General features: G+C 38.4%; 1 protein-coding gene across 1 annotated transcript in view; it reads right to left on the bottom strand.

Annotated features, from left to right (window-relative positions):
• Positions 1 to 6,290: 6,290 nt before the first annotated feature.
• RAB2A (RAB2A, member RAS oncogene family) overlaps positions 6,291 to 16,033 on the bottom strand; it is a 90,388-nt gene continuing 80,645 nt past the window's right edge. The window contains exons 7-8 of the mRNA XM_037058606.1: positions 9,911 to 9,979; positions 6,291 to 7,603 (exon numbers count right to left, since the gene is read on the bottom strand). Of these exons, the coding sequence (XP_036914501.1) occupies positions 7,508 to 7,603; positions 9,911 to 9,979 (165 nt within the window). The 3' untranslated portion in view covers positions 6,291 to 7,507. The remainder of the gene's footprint in view (positions 7,604 to 9,910; positions 9,980 to 16,033) is intronic.

Here is a 16,033-nt window from a genome sequence, read left to right as displayed (position 1 = left end):
ATGTTGAAATCGGTGCTTTAACACAAATCACCACCTGCTTGAGGGAAATGAAGTATGGAGAACTCGTACTCGGGCCTACTCTGAGCCCACGCCCAGGCCCTTATGAAAAGATGCAGGGGAGGGGCTTTTTGAGGCCATTTACCACGTTCTTGTAAATACGCCCTCCTGGGGGCCAGAGTGTGGCTATTTTAATGCAAAATTAATTGTCGACTGAAAGACTGCCTGGGCCTTCTCCCTAGTGATCGCCTCTCCCTCCAGCTAGTCGCCTTCACTCTCTTCCTCTTGCTCCGCACCTCGTTAGCAATATTCAAATGATCATGAACGACTGCAGCACCTCAAACCCAAAACACAACCCCTTTGGGTTGGCTTGCACCCGCTTCTTAATTGTCCATCTTCATTTCCACAACAGGAAGGACATCATTCCCAGCATTTGTTACATCGTCACCTTGTCATCATCACAAGAGCATGCTTCGTTATACATTTGAAATGTGCTTCAATTTTAAACTGAATGATTGACATCGAATTTAAAATGCTATATTTAATGTCATGTCTTAGAAAGTCCTATATGTCCTATCTTTCTCATGGAATCTCAATGTAGGAAGATTTCATATTCTGACTAGCATCCTGAGATATTGAATTATTCTGAGTTGGGAAGATGTAAAAACAGTATTCCTAGAGATTAATTTTGCTTCTCTCAGGATGTAGTACTAGCTTTACATGTGCCGAGCATTGAGGCAACTGTTACCCTCCCTTAAACCCACAGCTCCAACATGACATTTCACTAAATGTACGGATGACTTGCCCCAAATGCCTGAATTCATAGGATATAAGGATGTACTCATTTTCTAGGGTGGTGGTAACAATGTAGCAAACACTGGGTGGCTTAAAACAACAGAAACTTAATTCTTCCCGTTCTGGAGGCTAGAAATTCAAGGTCAAGATGTCAGTAGGGCCTAGCGCTCCCTCTAAAACCTGTAGTGGAATCTTTCCTTGCCTCATTCTACCTTCTGGTGGTTTGCTGGCAATCTTCGGCGTTCCTTGATTTGAGGCTGTGTAACGTCAACCTTGACCTGCGTCACATGGCCTCGCTGTGTGTGTCTGTCTCAACGTGGCTGTCTCCTTAACAGGACACCAGGAGGGCTTCATCTTAACTAGTTACACCTGCAACAATCCTATTTCCAAACATTGGCAGATTCTGAGGTTCTGGGTGTTAGGATATCAGTGTATTTTGGGGGTGTGTGTGTACAATTCAATCTATTACAAGGGGACAAGGTAAACTTACACATTTGCTTTGTATTAATTTTAGAGAGAGGGAGAGAGAGAAACATCTATTTGTTGTTCTACTTGTATATGCGTTTGCTGGTTGACACTTGCGTGTGCCCTGACCTGAGATCAAATCTGCACCCTTGGCCTATCAGGACAACACTAACCAACTGAGCTACATGGCCGGGGCAGCACACATATATGTTCTGAGGGCAACTCATAGAGTAGAATTTTTGTTTTATGGAAACAAAATTGTATTAAAAGAAAATGCATAAAATACATGCATATATTTTACAGCAAATATCCATGGAACCCCCCACTGCCCCTCCCAGAGAAGCCCAGTGTGCCTCTCCTTCACTAAACCCTCCTCCAGGCCCCACCCAGCACCCACAGTGCATTTAGTTGTCACACCTCCTTGTCTCCTCCACTGTGTGACAGCTCCTCTTCTTTATCTTTTATGACCTTGATTTTTTTGAAGAGCACAGGCCACTTCCTCTGCAGGACGTTCCTCAGTCTGGGTTTGTCTGAGGTCTCCTAATGCTTAGTTGAGGCTACACATTTTGCCAAGAACCCACAGAACGTTGCCCTTTTCAGTACATCCCATCAGTTGGTACGTGACAGCCTCATGTCTTATTGACCACTTAATGAAGGTGGTGGTGTTAATTAACCAAGTTAGCACTCCTCCATCTGTATCTTGTGGAGACACACACATCTTGTTTCTTGACGTGTTTTGCCCACTGCATTTGGCATTCATGAATGATTCTTCAACAATTCTTGTATTTGGTAATTTTTCTCATACATCATGACTTCTGCCTCTACAATTGGTATTTTACTAGAAGGAAAAGCTGGCTCCATCCCCCATTTATTTGCTCAATCACTTGTATCGTGGGTATTTTATTCCATCGTTAACAATCCATTACCAACAGTGATTTTTTCCAATTGTCCCAAATTTGGCCTTGAGAAGCAACAAACTGGCTTCTATGTCCTTATTTATTTTGAGAGAGGGGAAGGGAAGAAGGGGGAGAGAAACACCAATGTGTGGTCGCCTCTCACAAGTCCCCCAATGGGGACTTGGTCCGAAACCCAGGCAAGTGCCCTGACTGGGAACCAAACCAGCCATCCTTTGGTTCGCAGTTCGGTGCTAAATCCACTGAGCCACACCAGCCAGGGCAGCTCCTATGTCTTTTAACATATGACTCCTCTCATTTTGCAAGTACAATCACTTTACTTTTTTGGCATCATAGGCATTCCAGGCTCATTTTCTAATTTCCCTGCCCCAGCCCTAGAATCAAGCATCCCTCCAAGGAGTCCTAGCTCCCTTTATAGAATGGCATTTAGAAATCAGTATCTGAGTACTAGGTATGCTCATTGCTACCAAGTGTCTCTGCTTTTAGGTCCTAGCTATGTACGCTCACCGACCTGTATTTCCCCACACCCCTGTACCTGTGGAAACCTCACGTTCCTGACATCTCCAATTCCAACCCAACACCACAGGATTCATCTGTGCCTTTCCCAACTTTTAGTTAGTAAGAGAGAACTAACTAAACTTTTAGTTAAGAACTTAAAGAACTTTTAGTTCTTCTTCAGTGAGAACCTCTGCTTTCATGATCTTTCATTATTCACAGTACATTTATCTGCTCTATCTTAATAGGAAAAGGTATTTTTAGAAGTGCTAACCCAGTCCCCTTTACTAACTGGAGTATTTGTGTATAGTTCATTTTGTCTTCAGCCTTACACTATACAGTCAAAATCCTATTTTCTAAAGTTGCTGGCTGTATGCTGCTTTCTTTCCTACTCTGTCAGTGTGGTCATGTTAACTCATTGGTAACAGACAGGTTTTCGTAGTTCACTTTTGAGTTCCCTGCACATCGTGTTTGATTTTAATTATTTTTGGAGTAGGTGAAACATTACTGTAATTCTGAGTCAGCGCTAAACAAAAATGTACATTTGAGAGAGGTATCACTCGTCCCAAACACCCCGTTCCTGATGACTGTCCACTCTGCACCCCCTCCCTCTCTGTAGGTAACCCATGCCATTATAGTTCATTCTTCCTGTTTCTTTTGCAGGGAGGAGCAGATGTACATTTTTATTCTACTTCCTTTATTACATGAAAGATTGCAAACTATACGCTTCTTGCACTTTACTTTTCCCACTTAACAGTATATCCTAGAAATCGTGGTTAGAACTCTTCCTCGTACTTTTTATATCAGCAAAGAGCACCAATGTGCAGATTTACCAGTTTATTTTATAGGAGGGTGCTCCTAAGTACAGACATTCAGGTCATTTCCAATTATTTTGCAATTACAAGCAATGCTGCAGTGAGCAACCTTGTGCGTATGTGCTTCTTGCCTGTTGGGAGGGTACCATCGGGGTATTTTCCCACAAGTGGGATTGCTGGCACAACAGGTGAAAGTGTATTTCGGTTTTGTTAGGTTCTGCCAAGTTTTTATTCAGAAAGGCAGTACTAATTTGCACTTCCATTAGTAACATGAGTGTTTCACGAACACAATGTACTATCATACTTTTATTAAACTCTACTCTCATAAGTAAGAAATAGTAGGGTGTTAATATGCATTTCTCCAAGTATGTTTGAATTAAAAAAATTACCTTTTAGGAACATTTTTATATGTTTTTGGAATTCACTGTCTTTTCTTATTTTTTTTTCCTATTAGGTTTTCAGTCCTTTGTTCTTCAATTTCTAAGAGCTGGCCTCATAACTTTGTAAAGCTAACGGACACTGAATATATCCACTGGCACTTTAAAGTTCCCCATAGTGACTTCAAACAAATATGGACCACTCTCTACTATGCCAATGCAATGTGAGATGCTGTGCTATAAGTTAGATTCCATTTTCCTCTGAACTCTGAGCACATACAAACTCTTAAGAAACACAGGTAGATATGTTGGTCTATTTGTACAGTCAATTCTTTTCATGAAACAGGGTTTTTCATTGTTATGGTTTTCCTCTTATATTATTTTTTAGCTCATATAGTCAAATCCTACCCTGCCAACCTCATTACTGAGCCCAGATGGGGCTTCACTACCTATGAGAAAATTGATATTTAACATGTTCCAAAGCGGGACATAAATTATTTTTTGAGTGATTAGACACATTTTGGTATTATTTACATTCCTACCCTCTTGGCTATTAGAAGATAAATGGGGACATTTTTCCTGCTAATAGCGGATTTTAAAATTAAAAAAAAAATCTACAAAGACTCAGTAAGTTTCCATATACAGGCTGAGGCAGAAGTGGGTTTGTAGTCATTGCTTTGGAAAATAATACAGTAACTAATAAATAATAACACAACGGTTTTGTACACTCACATCTGTAAACCTACTGTTGCCCTACCCTGTACTGTTGAATTGTTTATCTAATTATAGGCTACCTTTTAAAAAGCCTGCCGACCCTCAGTTGTCTCAAATTCAGAAGACAAACAGCAACACTATCTTTATAAAGATTACAACTTTGGAATGTTACAGGTTGAGACATTAAAAGTTGTATTTATTTTCTTTTGGTGACTGATTTTTTAGCTCTTAAAACACATCCCTACAATGCTACAAAAATTAATCAAAGATTAAAGATCCAATTACAGTACTAAAGGTTTTATTACAGGTGCCACTGCTATTGCAATACATTGTGACAGGGGTAATAAAATGAGCAAAGAATAGAAAGCAGACAACAGTAAGACTGCTTTGTCCACTGACTTGAGTAGACGAGATATGCAAAGCGGTAACAAACCAGAGGGAAGTCCGCTCACTGCTCACCCCTGCCCCCCAGGCCAGAGGTGAGGCAGGTTAAGGCTGCTGGGGTAGGAGCTGTAGCTGAGGACTATCTTTTCTTAGGGTATTTAGTACATGTACTGGGTTGTCTTTTTTTAACCATCGTTGCTTTTATTATATGTGACTTATGAAAGAATGAGGCTAGATAGCATGGAAGAGAATAACATTAAACTTCTGGAAAAGCTAACAGCAGTTTGAAAATAATGTCCAAAGAATCCCCTTTTTTGCGGTTTAACAAACTGGCAGAACAAATCTGTTGCCTCCGTTTTTGGTTTTTTTTTCACTCATCACTAAATGGTATGATCAATGGTTTTGGTAAGAAAACTTTAAGGAAACCAGTTTATAATAAAAATACTCAAGAAACTCCACTTCCTCTCACCCTCCCCCCTGCCCTCCAGGAGCAAGGTGAAACAAAAGTGAGGTGGGAGCTTCCCCACAAGAGTAACGAGAAAGCTTTAAAAGGGCGCTGCTGAACACTCGGGAGGACCTACACAACGAAGTCATGAGTGAATCAAAGGAGTTAGTTTTACCTTTAGGGTTTCTTTATAAAGCTCATGGTTTAAATGTGCTTTTGTGCTGGTTGAGAAGTAGAAAATATTTCTTTTTTAAAAAATATTTTATTTATGTATCTTTAGAGGGGAAGGGAAGGAGAGAGGAAGAGAAACATCCATGTATGGCTGCTTCTCGTGCATCCCCTGCTGGGAACTGGCCCCTGCCGGGAACTGGCCTGCAGCCCAGGCATGTGCCCTGACTGGGACTCGAACCGTGATTTTCTGGTTCGAAGGCCCGCGCTCAATCCACTGAGCTACACCAGCCAGGGCAGAAAATATTTCTTATATCAACATAACAAAAATGATTTCAATATTGTCGAGAGTTTCATCACATTTTAGCAAAAATTTTTAACAGGGCAATTCCCTGCCTGGTATGGCTCAGCGCACTGAGCACTGGCCTGTGGACTGAAAGGTTTCCGGTTCGATTCCTGGTCAGGGCACATACCTAGGCTGCAGTCCAGGCCCCTGGTTGGGGAACATGCTAGAGGTAGCTGATCAATGTATCTCTTTCTTTCTCCCTCCTTTCCCCCTCCTTCCCCCTCACCTCTAAAAATAAATAAGTAAAATCTTAAAAAAGTAAAAATAAAAAAGGGTGTTAAACATTCTGACCCTTTAAAAATATGCTTAGATACATGTAAAATGTATAGATGGATTTAAAAAATACATTTAAAATGATGTCATAATAAAGAACAATTTTATACATAGGATTTTATTTTGCACTGCTATAACAATTTCATTATAGACCAAGAAAGGAAATGAAAAAAAAAGATAAAACCACCACACTGAGTAAGTTACTAAAGCTTTTCTACTTTTTAACAGGATCTTCCATCTGGTAGATTTATTGTCATATCCCCTTCGAAACAGACAAGATGCTTACCATATTTTAAATATTATAGGCTACCACTGAAAGAAAATGTTACACAGTCACTGTACATCAAGGTTGAAAAACTGTCCTGCATGAAAAATACTTAGAAATCATGTGAATAAAAAAAATTATTGTGTTTAAGGAAAAATTAAAGTCCTCATAATGTGCCATTTAATCGTGAACATCCATTCATTTTTCTTGGAATCACTTAGGTGTCCGCGCTTCTTGCTTCTGCCCGTTCCACTCATTACTGTGTTGTTCCCCAACAGTATTAAGGCAAACAAAACCCTTTTCTCAAGAGGTCTTAAAGAAATTGTGGACAAATAGCAAACTTTTGGCATTAAAACAGGTTAACACATACATAGGCTTTAAAATGTATATTAAGCATATTTTCCTTGGACTAGTGACAAGAAAAGATGAACATGCTTGCTAGCAATGTCAAAAAGTTTAAAATTCGGTGTCCAAGCAATTTCTAACAATGCTTCAGTAGCCTTAAGCTCTAAACGGTTTAGAGTTTATGCAAATGCATTAATGAATTCAAGCTTGGCAAATTACACCCAAGCAGGTTATTAAACTATATATACAGAAAGTAAATGATAAATACAGAATTAAAAGAATCCTTCTGCTTTTCCTTATAGCCTTGAAAATTGACAAACTTTTTAAGGACAGTTCCATTATTATTAAACATTAGGTAACCACAGGTGTTGGGAAACCTAACTACACGAACCAATTTAAAATACTTGTGACGACTTTGTAGTGTTTACTATATAATTCAGTTCGTAGGTAAGGGCACAAGACAACATTTAACAAAAATAATCACATCAATTGACCTAGAAATCAAATGCAAAGAGATATGAATACAATCTCCAAAATCTGTCTTTTTAAGTGAACGTTAACCATTTATTCAAAGTTATACAAGAATTTGAGAGATTAAAGTCTTCTGTGACATAAAGCCATTTAGAACAGTTTCATGTCTCAGCTGAGCAGGAGAGGGTGAAGGAAATCGCGAGGAGGCCCCACTGGGCAGCGAGGAGGTAAAACAGACTCAACAGCAGCCGCCCCCGGCCTGCTGCCCTCCCTGACCGCCTGCGTGTGTGGCGTTAGTAGCAGCATGCTGAGGGCCAATTTTAATGCCATTTGCCTGGAATAAGAGACAAAAAGATAATAAATGTAACTGGATCCAGTAAAAATCCATTTAATTCTTAATGACAGAATTTTACCAGCAACTCAGAAAAATATTAATTAAGGAGATTTCTCCAACAATTAAAGCAACCTCTTTTTTTATTGTGTAATTGGGCATATTTTTAAATTTATTTAATTATTTTTCAAGTACAGTTTTCTATTACTCCCATCCCATCCCACCCCCCGTGCTCTTTTAAAAGAGGGATCTTTCTTTTTTTTAAGAAACAATATTGTGGAAATATTTATGAAAATAATTCTTTATCATACCAGGTACTAGGTAAACTGAAACTAGATAGTGCTGCTTTTCAGGGAATTTTCACAATGGAGAAAACGTTTAAAACAATCATTGCAGGTCATCTTTAAAGGATAAAAATATGTAAGGCCTATGCTGCTCTAACACAACGTCAAATCTTTTCTCTAGACAGCACTTCTCTTCCATGTTGAATCAGCTGTACAGGCTAAGGGCACATGAGTGTTCTGTGTCATCCATAATTTCTGTGATCCCCAAAGACATGGCAGCTTGCCAAGAACCCACACACAGAGCAGTTCTTTCATTCATCAAACTCACACTTCTGTCTTAACCCTCACTCCCTCAAGTGGATTTTACCTAAAAATACAACACTTTGAGAAAAGTAATACAGTAGCTTCAGAAATTAAGCTCTTAAGGAAACTTTACGTCACAGTAAATCTCAGATTTATAGTGCTTGGCAGTTGTTCTGCAACAGTAGTAGCCTTGGGGTTTCTGGCACTGGCTCAGTATTGACAGCAGCTGATGTGGTTTCTTTTCGCTCTTTTGACTCCTCTTTAATAAAAAGCATGCCCTATGGCTCATTGGTTTTGCCCCCTCTGGGCTGGTAGCAACTTCTTGAGGAATCGAGGAGTCAGGCTTGGCATTAGGCCAAATAAATCGCACGGCCTGTTGGCTCCTGACAGCACATTACAATCAAAGCTGCACCACGCACAGTGCGGCAGTCAACTACTATATGAAACCAGACAGAAACAATGAACGTGCACTTCTACACAGAGGCTCAGTTACCGTCAATTTATATGGCATTAGTGTCTGAATGTTGTTGCCTTTAAACTAACTCAAGATCTAGGAGGCAGGATTTAGAAACCACAACACTCCAAATTAAAACAAATACTTTTTGGAAAACTTAGGCAAACTGTTGTATAATTTTAGCAAAGAACATTGAGACAAATAATGCAAAGCCTCATTTATGTATAGGTCAAGAGACACTTAGGCAGCGGCTCCCTAAACAATGCTTTCCTAACTGTGATGGGGGCAGAGTTTTTTTTCTCTTGGAAGCAAAAAGTCTTAATATAACAGTAAAAATGTTTATGCAACAGTAAATAGTATGCTACCCCATTCACACAGTAAAAATGATGACCACTGGTAAACACTCAGACCTATATGATTCAAAGCTTTACATTTTATCCTAATCACATTGATCAAAACTGGCTCAAATAATTTTACAAAACAAACAAAAAAGAAACCAAACCAGTGCCAACTGCCAATTATATGTATTCATTTAGTGTCCTGAAAATATGCTGTGCTACAGTGGGAGTCATTTCCAAACTGGGTGCTTCCCACTTTCACCCCAGACAACAGGGAGCATCGTGGACTGGTGATGCCACAGTGCACACAGTACATTTGCACAACTAGGAAGTTAGTCCCCAAAGCAGATGACACCGTACGGACATGTGGGTGACAGTGGGTTTCCTTCTCTCTTTGAAGGATTTATATTATTTGGCTTTGCTTACAATAAATGGATAGGGCCACGGACTTTAATCTGTCTGCACAAATAAAGTGATGCTCCACTAGAACATAAACACTTAACTATTACAGAACATCCAACAAATTTTCAAATAGAGGATTAGAAACTAATGTGTTAACTGACACCACATACCCATTTTATGAATTAAAAATATATAAAATTATGAATCCAAGTATTAATTAAAATTCAGTTTAATTAATTTTAATTAAACAACTATCTAACTACTATGTTGTACACCTGAAACTAATATGAAATTATAGTAAATATAAGTTGTACTTGAAAAAATTTTTTTGAAAAAGAAGCACGAGCTCTGGCTGAGTAGCTCAGCTGGTTAGAGCACTGTCCTGATAAGCCAAGGCTGCAGGTTCAATTCCTTACCAGGGTACATACAACAATCAACCAATGCATGCATAAATGAGTGAAACAACAACTTGACATTCTTTAAAAAATCATAAAAATAAATACTAGTCAATATTTTTACATGTATATACCTCATTATTAATGTCAAAGACTCCTTCTTGAATTTTTTCATAAATTTCTTTTGCTGTATTAATAAATGCCTGAAATGTAAGGTAGAGAAATTGGTTCAAGTTATTTAAAACCACAACAGTAAAAGAACATTATATAAAAGTTCTATAGAATATCATAAAGTTCAATGTAAGAAAAATCAACTAATGTAATACACCACAGTAACAATATAAAGCATAAAAACCACATCATCATTTAAATAGATGCGGAAGAAGCATTTGACAACCACCAACAACCTTTCATGATAAAAACACTCAACAAAGTAGCAAAGGAACTTCTTCAACCTGATAAACAGCATCTGAGAAAAACAGCTAACGTACCCAGTGGCGAAGTCTGAAAGCTTTCCCCCTCCCAAGAACGAGAACAGAGTAAGAATGCGCGGGAATGTTCACGGGTACTGTCAGCAGCAAGAGCCAGAGAGTAAAAACAACAGAAATGTTCATCAACTAGTGAATGAACACTAAAATGTGGTATTACCATAAATAGAATTGTATTCAGCCATAAAAAAAATTAAGTTGTGATTCACACTGAATATGGTTAAACCTTAAGAACATGCCAAACAAAAGAAGCCAGACATAAAAGAGGAAACATAGTGAATGGAAGAGCACATTCCACTCGTATGAAATGTTCCAAGAGGTCAGTCCACAAAGAGAAAAGGTAGATTACTGGTTGTCAGGAGTTAAGAGAAGGAGATAGCGGTTGAGAAGTGACTGACTGCCTCTGAGTGTGGGGTCCTATTTGGGGTGGTGAAAATATTCTGGAATTAGTAGTAATGGTTGTACAACATTGTGAATATAGCAAAACCACTGAACTGTACTCTTTAAAAGGATACAGTTTATAGTATGTGAATTGTACTTCAAGAGAAAAATGTATGGCAGGGTGGGGGACACCATAATGTGAGAAGAGCACACAGGAAAAAAACCTGTCAACTAGACATATGGCTGCATTAAGTTCCACGCTGAAACTAGCTTACTTTTGGTGGTTACTGTTCCGCACACAATCCCTTTTGCCAAGACCACGTATTCTTTAGTATACAGTTTAAGAGGGAAAAATCAAAGGATGTTTATGATGAAGAGATAAAACAGCTGCTCAACTTCTACGCCATGTGGAATAAAGTTTCATATTTTCCCACACAGCACACTACTGAATTGACAAAATCAGTGTTAGATCGCTGTAACCAAATTAAGTCTCTAAATAACAAAATTAATCCACACACATTCTACAGCTATACAAAATATTAAAATATTTCATGTAAACACTGCCAATGCTATGGAAGGTGTTCCTAAATTAGCAGATGAGAGATCACAGAATACAGTATTAATAAGATCCTTGTTAATTAACGTTTTATGAAAATCCATAAAGAAATCTGTTCTTCACCACCACTGATACAGACTTAATTCAAAATTTGAAAAGTAAACAGGGTTCATGGAGAGGAACAAATCATACCTTTCGTCTTTTCAACACTGGAAATATCTGACTGCTGAACTTGCCACCAGAGCTTTTGTTTCCTAATTAACAGGACTGATATGTTTTCACCTTTAAAGGCCTTACAGCTCCCCAGAGTAATCAATCTACTGCAGCTCAATTACTGCACCAAGAACACACCAGTCAGCGAAGGGGACGTGAATGACTGCGGCAGGAGCACAGAGATATGAATATGCATAAACTCTAAGTGGCTGATCGAGTCATCAGAGAGGGTCATGAGAATTTGCAGCAAAATAATGAGAAGAATTAATCACTGCAGACTCACAAGGCACTTTGGAAGTGAGTGTGCTTTCCATGTGTGTGCTGGGGTTAAAGTGAAGGAGAAACTGGCTTTTAGCCAGCTATGAATTGATTTACATTTCTTAAAATTGAAGTTATCTGGATAAATAAGGAAAAATTTAACTTTATTTCCAATAACATGTCAATCACAGTGATAGGCTTAGAAACCAAGCTAACTACATACTGAAGCCAACAGATTCATAAATTCACAGGGTTGGAATTCCTTATAGGGGTACCCCACATGTGTATATTTCACTAGAACATTAGAACTACAAGGTCTCATAAGTGAGATATAACTTCATATAAAAATTTGTTTTAAAAGCCACCAAATATGCTAATTTATGCAAATAAACAAACTTTTTGCTAATTTCTCGATGACTCACATTAAAAACTGACTTAAAAAAGTTATTACATAAAATTTTCCATGTCATTACTAATTGTATTTCCTAACCAGTATTTATTATATAGGAGATACTATATAAATGGATTATTTTATCTGCATCATAGCAAAAAATATTTAGTATTAAGTGATTAATAAGTGATCAATTTTAATAAATCCTCAGAGTTTAAAACCCAATGTGACAAATGTAGACATTAGTATACCTGTTTTAAAAGTGTGTGGCTATGAACTGAAATTATCCAGTTCCCAAATATAATGAACATTAGGCTTATTAGATAGAGATCAAGTGAAATTTCTAAGAGCCTTGGGCGTTATAATTATTATCCACTAAAGCTGCACAGCATCTCAAGAGCTCAGAAAGAGATACATATGTGTTACAATAACTGGCCAAAATTTTCATTAATTTCTTATTTCACTCTAGTCACTAAAAATCAAACCCCATATATATTTTTCAAGGTAGATATATCACAATCTAAAATACCTCTAGAAGACAGAAAAAAAGAGGAAATTAGCAATAAGTTGACTAAATAGACACTATAAAGGCTTTACATTAAAAGTGCATGGTTTAGTAAGACAGTCTTAACTTAAAATTCCTCCCAATTTTAGACAATTTTAAACAGCTTTTCTATTTCCTCAGCTACAGAAGCAGATTAGGGCAAGGTGTTTACATAAAGAGAGCAGGCAGGAGGGGCGTGAGCACTCTGAGTGCGCCTTGAGGAGGGAAGAGCAGGCGTGGACGGAGGGGAAGAGGCACGGGGAACCCGCGCAGGGCGGCAGCAGAACTGTGCAGACAGCGCCTGAAGGCCGAGTACCAGTGTTAGTGACAACGATCCAAGTCATACAGGACAGAAGCTCAGCATTCGCCATTTAACATAAGAAACAGAAAACACGTTTAAAAAAACTTTTATTGTTATTCTTACAAGGTTTAATGTTTATAAGGGTAAGATTAAAAAATCTACCTGGAACACTTATTTCTTTATAATTAAAAAAAGAGCAAGCTGATGGCATACCTACAGAAAAATTTTAACATTAGTTAATGCAAAACTTTTAAAACATGACATCCTAAAGATCATTACAGGTTTTGTGATACATAAACTAGCATGATAAAAACATTAGATTCATATATACTTCACATTTCACATGCAGCCAATCCAAATATTAATAAGCCATTAAAAAGAAGAAAATATTTGCTGAGAAAATGATGTCAAAGGACTGCATTATCAGCACTGTGAAACAAATATTTAGGCAAATTCATGATTACAAAGTATAAACAGAGTTCTTGTAGCCAGCTTAATTTGGCGAGCCTCTGGCTTTCCCATGCAGGGCCCCTCCAGTACCAAGAGCCTGACTCTCTTCGTTTTACCATTATCTCTCCCCCTTTGCCCCACGTTGATTAATTGCCACGTCCAGCCCTTTACCTTCATTAGCCATTAATAGCCTTCCACCTCAGACACCAATCTTTCAATCCTTGGCAGTCGTTATCTGAATGGTCCTGATAATATCTAAACTTAGGTGAAATTTCAGGGACTTTTATAGCACAAATTAAAGTAAACATAACAAAAACTAGAAATTCATTATGATTCAAATATATCTTTGGCAAACACACAAGCTTATGTATATCCTACCTATGTCATTTATCATTTACACAAGGGTACCTACTAAACTGTATCTAGGTACTATGGAAGATTCAGGGAGAGGATATAGTTCCTACTGCTGCTGAAATAAACAACTTAGTTGGGAGAATCTAAGGAAAAGGGCTTAAACTGCTATTGAAGATGCGAGAAAAACACACTTTCCGCACTAGCCGACAAAAGGCAACTGTGTGAGGGGCATGAGTAAGGCAGGTCTGGCTGTAGGCCATGGACAATGTGCCACGCGGGTCTTCACAGCTGATGAGAGGAAGGAGGGGCAACAATTTTTATTTTTATTATGGCTTAACAGTTCTTAAGGCAAAATACTGAAATTCTACTACAGAGTAACATTTAAATTATTTCCTAATGAAACATGCTGCCACCTGGTGGAAAGATAAAAATTACAGCGTCCATAAGGCAAGAATTCAAAATAAATCAAAGTATCTTAGTTTCATTGAAATAACTTGAACAGATGCTAGAGACAAAGTATCTTGTAAAATAAGTGACTTTTTAGTTTTCTCCTAGAACTGAGAAACCTGAGATAACTAGAATTCTGCTTAATTTTCTTGTCAACAATGCTATGGATATTACAGGTGTCCATTTGCGGAAGCTAATAATAACCAATATTTACTAAGTACTTACTATGGGATAGACACTTCTTAGTGATTTATATAGGTGTTCATTATTTCTGAAGAAAAAGTAAAAATGTGTATAAAATAAGTAAATGAATTTTAATTTCCTTTCATTTGCTTTCAAGAAAATGTTTGTGCAATGAAGTTACACCTCTAAGGTTAGCAGAGTGGTTAAGGATGGCACTCTGGAGCCAGACTGTCTAGGTTCAAACCCCAGTGCCACTCTTACTGCACGTGTTGCTTTGGACCCACTGCTTAACTCCCCTGTGAACTCAGGATAATAACAGTGCCTAGTTCACAGAATTCTTGGGAAGATGAATGTAACACATTCATGAATGTAACACAATGAAAACAGTGCTTGCCTACATGGCAACAGTACTGGTGCATGTTCGGCTCCATCATCGTGAATATTTCAGTGCGGTGACATGTGAGGAACAAAAGAAGATGGTACAGGTGCTAAATGTGAATGTGCCCTGAAACACTGCAGACTAAAGGAGAGGAACAGTGACGAATGCTCTTTGGTGACTTAAAATTAATTTTTTGAGAATTTAAAAAAATCCTCACCTGAGGACATGCCTACTGATTTTAGAGAGGAGGGAAGGGAGGAAGGAAAGGGAGAAACATCGATCAGTTGCCTCTAGTATGCACCCTGACTGGGGTCAGAACCTGCAACCTAGGCATGCGCCCTGACAGGGAATCAAACCCATGACCTTTCCGTTCACATGATGTTTCTTTAGCTAAGTTGAGCCACACTGGCCAGGGCTAAAATTAATTCTTTTTTTTTAAAGATTTTATTTATTTATCTTTAGAGGGGAAGGGAAGGGGAGAAGGAAAGAAGGATCAATGTATGGTTGCCTCTCTTGAGTCCCCTGCTGGGAATTGGCCTGCAACCCAGGCATGTGCCCTGACTGGGAATCGAACCGTGATCGTGTGGTTCACAGGCCCGCGCTCAATCCACTGAGTTACACCAGCCAGGGCTAAAATTAATTCTTGATTAAGTAAAACTAAACATTAAAAAAGTAAATCAGCAACACATACTTTGTTCAGTGAGCACTGAAGAACAAAATATATTGAGATCAGAGTTAAACATTATACAAAAACATAAGAAAGTCTTGGGAAAAGAACATTAGACTAGAATTTAAGACTAGGCAGTTTGAATGCAAAATTCTTTCGATTTCTGTGACTTTAAACTGTTCTCATTTTAGCCCTGTCTGGTGTGGCTCAGTGGAATGAGTGTCTGCCTGTGAACCAAAGGGTTGCTGGTTGGATGCCCAGTCAAGGGCACATGCCTGGGTTGTCCTCACTAGGGTGCTAGGCAGCCACATGCATTGATTGTTTTTCTCCCTTTCTCCCTCCCTTCCCCTCTCTCTAAAATAAAGAAATAAAATCTTTACAAATGAAATAAAATATTCTATTTGATTTAGCTTCAGTGGGAAAAGTCTCATATATACATCACCCAATATACGTAGTAGCTTTCAAGTTACATTTAATGGAAATCCTACAAGGGCCACCTCTTGGGGATGAGGTAGAAAGCAGAGACAGCCCAACGGAGGAAGAACCATTTTTTTGCTTCTTCCCCCCCATTTCCCAAGGCACCCCTAATTCCAGAGCAGAGCTGTTCTGCTCTTCTTTGTCTCATACCAAGTTTCCTGTGTTCCA

Source organism: Sturnira hondurensis, unplaced genomic scaffold, assembly GCF_014824575.4.
Source record: "Sturnira hondurensis isolate 20B ecotype Veracruz unplaced genomic scaffold, ASM1482457v3 Scaffold0010128, whole genome shotgun sequence".
NCBI classification, from domain to species: domain Eukaryota; kingdom Metazoa; phylum Chordata; class Mammalia; order Chiroptera; family Phyllostomidae; genus Sturnira; species Sturnira hondurensis.
This window is presented reverse-complemented; position numbering and strand designations above follow the sequence as displayed.